The 7,312-nt window shown below is 48.5% G+C and overlaps 1 protein-coding gene across 1 annotated transcript; it reads right to left on the bottom strand.

The window, feature by feature from the left end:
* Positions 1-3,285: 3,285 nt before the first annotated feature.
* LOC135152110 (uncharacterized) lies at positions 3,286-7,087 on the bottom strand. Its single transcript, XM_064091947.1, has 2 exons — positions 4,946-7,087; positions 3,286-4,806 (listed from the first exon to the last, which is right to left on the bottom strand). Exons 1-2 carry the CDS (start codon positions 7,085-7,087, stop codon positions 3,286-3,288), a joined length of 3,663 nt encoding a protein of 1,220 aa, XP_063948017.1.
* Between the last annotated feature and the right edge of the window lie 225 nt (positions 7,088-7,312).

Here is a 7,312-nt window from a genome sequence, read left to right as displayed (position 1 = left end):
AAGGGAAAACAGTATCAAATAATTTCCTCGTCTTCCGACCACGACACCCCTTCTCCCCTTAGCGACGAGGACGATTCCAACTATGAGGTATCAGACAAGGGAGGAGAGGACGCGTCCTCTCATGATGCTGAGGAGGAGAACATTGATGAAGGGACTTCCCAGGGCGCGTCCCAGGGTCGGAGAGGCAGAATTCCCCCTTCCCCTCCACTTTCCCCTGAGCCATACATCCATCCTCGCGTAGAAGATTGGGAGGAGGATGTGGACTGGACAGAGTATGGGGACATGGAACTTTCCTCCAAGATGATCGAGGAAATAAAGAAAAACAAGGGGAAATTGAGCTGCGTAGATCAATCCTCTACCATCTCTTGGGAGGAGTTAGAATGGACGATGGATTATTACGAGCAACAAGGAACAGCCGTGGTGCCCCTTGAAGAAATGAGGGCACACCGCTTCGACATAGGGAACTATAGGATTCCCCGCCTGGTCTTGACTCCCAGGCATGTAAGCCTTGGAGTGGGCGCGCCTCTCCATGAATACTTTGAGGCTATTTGTGAATGGTTCGATGTCGCCCCCATCCAGCTATCGCCCAATTCATACAAATTGGCCGCGGGGTTGTATATTTTGTACAAGGAGGAGGGGTACGGCGCGCCCTCCATGGAAGAGCTGAGCTACTTTTTTCGACTGACAAGGAGTACCTTAGGTTAGTTCTTTCTCGTAGTCAGAAAGCAGCACAACAATAAAGGATTTAGCGAAGGGCGCGTCTCCCACATCAAGAAGTGGAAGGAGCCCTTCTTTTATGTGTACAACGTAAAGAGGGTGAGAACCCAATTTAACATCTCCCCAGGTTAGGATACAATCTTTTATTCATTTTGTTATTTCCATCCTGAGTGACTGACGGTTGATCCCTTTTAATAGTGGAGCGCGACATGTCATCCTTAGATGAGGAAGCATTTGCGAGGGCGCAGCACATATTAGATCTTCCTCACGAGAGGAAGAATATGTCTATTCTAGTCACGACTTCCTCTTTACAAGAGGCAGGATTCCTCTCCCCCCATATTGGATCCAAGGTTGGATTCAAAGTCTTTAGAGATGGCAAGCCACTAGTCGACAGGAAACACAAATATACAAAGAAAAGGACTAGGGGGCAAAGCCCTGATAATTCTGATGATCAAGGTATGAAAGGGCGCGTCTTCTCCTTCCTACTTAGGGGACGCGTCCTATATTTTTAGCAAGATAGTATAAATTTATATGTTAACCTGGTATGTTTAGTAGGATAACATATTGCTGCATATCAATCCTGCTTTCTCTTTTATTATCCAAATATCTAATGCGTTCTCGCTTGATTTTGTGCAGATATGGCCAACATCCCTACCTTCCTAAATAGGACCAAGCTCGGTTCGGCGGAAGGCGCGTCCTCCCAACCTTCGGGATCCAAACGGGGCGCGCCTGGACTTGATGTCCCCAAACAGGGGGATAGGCCAGATCCCACCCTCGAGGACTCCCGGGATCCCAAGAAACGTCGAGCTGTGAAGAAGCAGCACACCCTCTCTTCCACTAGCCTTTCTTCCAGGGCTATAGGGGAAATTGGCGCGTCCATTGCTTCCGACGAGGAACTGAGGGCATGGCACGCCAAGTCCGATTCTGAGAAGGATGAATGGATCCTCAAGGCGAGCTGCGAGATGTTGGTCCACAACATGGACCGAGAAAATGCAAAAACTGCTCAGGGGGCGCGCCTCTCGAATCTTGAGAAAGAAGTCTCCACTCTTAAGAAGGACGCCAAAAAAAGTGAAAAGGCCCTTCAAGCTGCTGAAAGCGCCAAGAAGACGGCTGAGGATGACCTCATAAAAGAGAGGGCGCGCCTTGAAAAGGAGATCGCAGATCTCAAGAAGGAGAACTCCAAGCTCGAATCTGCCAACAAGGGTTTGACAGAGGAGATGTCAAAGGTGGAGGGCGCGTCCTTCTTTGAAGGCGTATGTAGTTACGTCGCCACCTTCCTTTCTGGGGAGCCTGACTATAATTGGCTCCCCAAGTTTGGGAGGACCGCGGCTAACTTTATGGCTGAATTTCCTTCTCAACATCCTGAACTCTTAGCAGCGAAGAAAGCCGAGTTGGCTGCCACTCTTGCCCAAGAGGCTGAAGAGGAGAGGGCGCGCCAAGAGGGTGATAAACAGGCTGAGGAGCATGCTGAGGACGCGTCCCTCTCTTAGTTTCTTTTTCCTTGCATTTTATCAAACCTTGATTGTTTCACATATTTTGAGGCGCGGGTCCTCTGTAAAACCCTGCAAATTGTAACGTATTTATCTCACTGGGCGCGCCCCAGACATTCAACCGTGTTGCACCTTGATGCTTTGGTTCTTTACTGTTTCGCTTGTTATCTTTCCATTATTATGACTTCAAGTTTGGATTCAGATATATAATAATATACCTGGTAGCGAAGGGACGCGTCCTTTCTGGGGGGCGCGTCTAAACGATGTAATACATACTTCGTAAAACATTAACCTGTTTTAGTGGGAGACGAACTATATTTTTTCAAAAGTGGGTGAGTCAAGCCCTTTCTCCTCACATCATTTCTCAGGGGGGGGGGGCGCGTCCTCACCTAGGGGGACGGCCAATAACCGTTGCTTAATTTGAGGACGCGTCCTTTTTCTTATTTTCTGGGATGACGGGGGAGGACACGCCTCTTTAGGCAGTTTAAACGGAAGTGAGTTATTATCTTCAACAAATAGACCATTTTTGAGCAAGGTGAGGTCGCGTCGCAGTTAAGGGCGCGCCTCTCGTATTTGATATTATATTCCTCATTGAATAGTTCATATACTTTATACATCATTATTCTTTTTAAAGAAAATTCAAGTGAAGAGGGGGCGCGGCCTCCGTACCTTCATGGGGGCGCGCCTAGTGTAATGTTTAACAAAATTTTCATAATTCATGATTGTTAAGCCATTATTCTCCGAGTAGCCCCTATCAAATGGATAGGGGGGCGCGTCTTCCACAGAATTTGTTGGGCGCGCCTGATATTAAGAATACATCGCACATATTTTTGTATGGAGAAAAGAGTGGCTCTAGGCCCTTTATTAAGGAAAACTGAATCATAACATGGCCTTTGGCCCATAGTAAATCTGATAACTAATGCGCTCGAGTACGAAACCGCACCCGTCCCAAGGAGCTGTTAACCCCAAGGGGACATAAAAGGACTAGCAAGGGCCTTAGCCTAAAGAAGGGCATATGTATACCACTCCCCTAGACTAGGGATGATGTTTAGTCATTGCTAGTCTACGTAGCCTGTGGCTACTGATAATACTTCTTTAGATGCTCCGCGTTCCAAGGTCTTGGAACGGGCTTTCCATCTATGTCTTCTAATCTGTAAGTGCCCTTCCATAATATGACCTTGACTCTGTAAGGGCCTTCCCAGTTGGCTCCGAAGACTCCATGTTGGGGATTTTTGTTGTTGAGTACAACCTTTCTGAGGACAAGGTCCCCAACTTGGAAGGGGTGAGCCTTTACTTTGTTGTTGTAATACCTAGCCGTCCTGCGTTGATACGCGGCCAAACGTAGTTGCGATGTAGCTCTGATCTCTTCAACCATATCTAGGTATAACCTCTGACTTGCGTCATTATCCAGTTGGTCGAAGTAGTCTCTCCTGAATGATCCTGCTCCAATCTCGATTGGGACCATGGCCTCACATCCGTAGGATAGGACGAAGGGCGACTCCCCGGTGGTTGTCCTGGGAGTCGTGTTATAAGACCACAGAACCATCGGGAGTTCTTTTGGCCAGCTCCCTTTGCTATCCTCCAACTTTGTCTTCAGAGTATGCTTGATGATCTTGTTAACCGCCTCCGTCTGTCCATTGCTCTGGGGGTGGTACACCGCCGCGAAATCTTTCTTGATGCCAAGGTTGTCACATAGGCCTCTTAACTCCTTGCTGTCGAACTGCTTTCCGTTATCCGTGATCAGCTTGTAGGGGACTCCAAACCTGCAAACAATAGAGTTAAAAACAAAATTTGTTATTTTCTTGGCTGTGATGGTGGCTAGGGGTGCGGCCTCTGCCCATTTGGTGAAGTAGTCTACGGCTACCACCGCGTACTTCACTCCTCCCTTGGCCTTAGGGAGTTCTCCGATCAGGTCTATCCCCCACATAGCAAAAGGCCAAGGACTAGTCATAGTGGTGAGGGACGTGGCTGGGCTGTTGGTGAAGTTGGCGAATCGTTGGCATTTGTCACATGCTCTGGCGAAATTGAAAGCATCACTCCTCAAGGTTGGCCAGTAGTACCCCTGCCTCAAAATCTTCATGGCCAATGAGTTACCTCCCGAGTGGTTCCCACATATGCCTTCGTGGACCTCCCTCATCACATAAGTGCACTCCTCCCCGTCTATGCATTTGAGAAGGGGCTGATTGAAGCCTCTTTTATACAACTTCCCATCATATTCCACATATCTGGCAGCCTTGTATTTTAACTTTCGGGCTTCAGCTTTATCTTCGGGCAGCGTACCCTCCTTGATGTATTTCCAGATTGGGGTCATCCATGTTAAATTTCCACTCTTGTCTCGTATTTCTGTTACCACGAGCTCGAGGATGTTAGGTACCTGCTGTATCTCTAGGCGGATGACTCCCAATAGGGCCGGATCTTTCTGAGATGCTAACTTCGCGAGAGCGTCGGCATCTCCGTTGAACTCTCTAGGTACCCTGTTTACTTGCACCTCTTCAAACCGATCTAGCAATCCTTGAACACATCTGAGATATATCGCCGTTTTAGGTCCTTTTGCTTGGTATCCTCCTCTGATATGCTCGACCACCAGCATGGAATCGACCTTTATAATAAGCTTTTTTTACCTTCATTTCAAGGGCAAGCCGTAGCCCCCCGATCAGGGCTTCATACTCTGCATCATTGTTAGAGAGCTGGAAGGTAAAGTGAGTTGCGTTCAAGAGTCTATGTCCTTCCGGACTTACGAGCACTATCCCAGCTCCCGCTCCTTCATTATTTACTGCTCCATCTATATGCAATATCCACCAAAGTTCGGGTATGCTTTCCTCGGGGCATGCCTGCTGTGGTGGTAGGTTGGGATCATATTTGATCAGGAGACCAGACTCCTCTCCATCTTCAGGGAATTCCAAGATAAAATCTGCTAGGGCCTGTCCTTTGATGGCGATCCTTGGTTTGTAGTCTAGGTCAAATTGCCCCAACTCGACCGCCCACTTCATCATCCTACCGGTTACTTCTGGTTTATGCATGATTTGTCGGAGGGGGTATGCCGTCCTAACCTCCACTTTATGAGCCTGGAAGTATGGTCGTAGCTTCCTAGTTGCATGTACCAAGGCATATACCAGCTTCTCTATACTCGTGTAGCGAGTCTCTGCATCCAGCAACCGCTTGCTTACGTAGTAGATTGGGGACTGCCCCTCCTCATCTTCTTTCACCAATACAGCACTTATGGAGTAGTCTGAAACGGCTAAGTAAAGGACAAGCGTCTCTCCTTCCTGAGGTTTGGCTAAGAGGGGTGGCTCGCCCAAATGTTTCTTAATTTTTATGAAGGCGTCCTCGCACTCCTCCGTCCATTCGAAATCTTTGGATGCGCCTTTGATGGCCTTGAAAAACTCCTTGCATTTTTCCGAGGATTTTGACACAAACCTATTTAATGCGGCTATCCTTCCTGTCAGACTCTGCACTTGCTTAATGTTGGCTGGGGACTTCATGTCTAGTAACGCCTTGATCTTTGCTGGGTTGGTCTCTATGCCTCTGTGGTTAACCATAAAACCAAGGAACTTTCCCGACTCTACTCCGAACACACATTTCTGCGGGTTGAGTTTCATTCTGTATTTCCTTAGGATTTCGAACATCTCTGACAGGTGGGCAACGTGGTCAGCGTCCCTTTTTGATTTAACCAACATGTCGTCTACATACACTTCCATTGTCTTCCCAATCTGATCTTTGAACATCATGTTTACCAACCTCTGATAAGTTGCCCCTGCGTTGATGAGCCCAAAGGGCATGCCGATGTAGCAGTATAGACCCCTGTCGGTGATGAAGGAGGTGTGCTCCTGGTCGGGTTCGTACATGGGAATCTGATTGTACCCTGAGTAGGCATCCATAAAGCTGAGGAGGGCGTGTCCTGCCGTTGAATCTACCAGTTGGTCAATGCGAGGGAGCGGGAAACTGTCTTTCGGACACGCCTTGTTGAGATCCGTGAAGTCTATGCACGTGCGCCACTTTCCGTTGGGTTTCTTAACAAGTACGGGGTTTGCTAGCCATTTCGGGTAGAACGACTCCTTTACCAATCCTGCTTTCAAGAGGCGATCGACTTCCTCCTGCAGGGCCTCGGCTCTTTCTCCGCTGATGGGTCTTCTCTTTTGTCTAGCACCTTTTTTAGAGGGGTCGACATTCAGGTGATGGCACATAACTGCCGGGTCTATCCCCACCATATCCTCGTGGCTCCAAGCAAATACGTCGAGGCTATTTGTAAGGAATTCTATCAGCTTGCTCCTTACCTCTGGACCTAGTTTGGATCCTATCTTCAGGATCTTGCCATCACTCCCCTGTGTAACTTGCACGTCGACCGTATCCTCGGCTGACCCCGTGTTTTGCACTTGCATTGGTAACCTTGGGTCTAAGTCGAAGTCGAATTGGTGCGGGGTTTCCTTCGGTTCTGAGGGCGCGCCCTTAGAAACTTCTTTGGGAGGAGAGGGCTCCTCTAATTCCATGACGACTTCCTGTTGATCCATCCTTCTGACTTTCTTCGGGGGTGCCTCTTCCACTTCGATAACCAATTCTTCACATTCTTCAGACGTTGATTCATCGACAAGAGTGGGCTCGCCCTTGTGAGGGACGCGTCCTCCGAGTGGTGGGGGGCTGGGCGCGTCTTCATCGTCGCTTTCTGGATACTGAACGAGGTAGAGAGCATGGACCGAGTGAAGTTCCTCCTGGGGCGGCACTCCCCTTCTGTCTCGAAAATTTTTGAGTGACCGGCCATAGCAATCGCGAGATTCATATTGGGATCCCTTCACACAACCAACTCCTCCAGGAGTGGGGAACTTCAAAGTAAGATGATAAATGGAGGTAATTATCCTCATGTCCTTCAAGAGGGGGCGTCCCATAAGTGCATTATGCGCTGAGGGATGGTCGATGATCACAAACTCGGCAATTTGAGTGGCCGCTCGTGGAGCCTCTCCTCAGGTGACTGGCAAGCGTATGGTTCCTTTGGCTTTAATGGCCTCTCCTCCGAAGCCATATATGTAGAGATTCTCTACGGTCATGTCTTTGTCTGGTAATCCCATCTTCTTGTAGGTGTCATAATAGAGAATGTTGACTGAACTACCATT

This window comes from Daucus carota, chromosome 4 (genome assembly GCF_001625215.2).
Source record: "Daucus carota subsp. sativus chromosome 4, DH1 v3.0, whole genome shotgun sequence".
NCBI classification, from domain to species: Eukaryota; Viridiplantae; Streptophyta; class Magnoliopsida; order Apiales; family Apiaceae; genus Daucus; species Daucus carota.
This window is presented reverse-complemented; position numbering and strand designations above follow the sequence as displayed.

What these genes read in the sequence shown, in the direction of transcription:
- LOC135152110 (XM_064091947.1), bottom strand. Translation starts at nt 7,087, where the DNA reads ATGGGACGCCCCCTCTTGAAGGACATGAGGATAATTACCTCCATTTAT. An exon ending in CGGGAGCTGGGATAGTGCTC is followed by an intron (nt 4,807 to 4,945) that starts GTAAGTCCGGAA and finishes CTTATTATAAAG; the next exon opens with GTCGATTCCATGCTGGTGGT.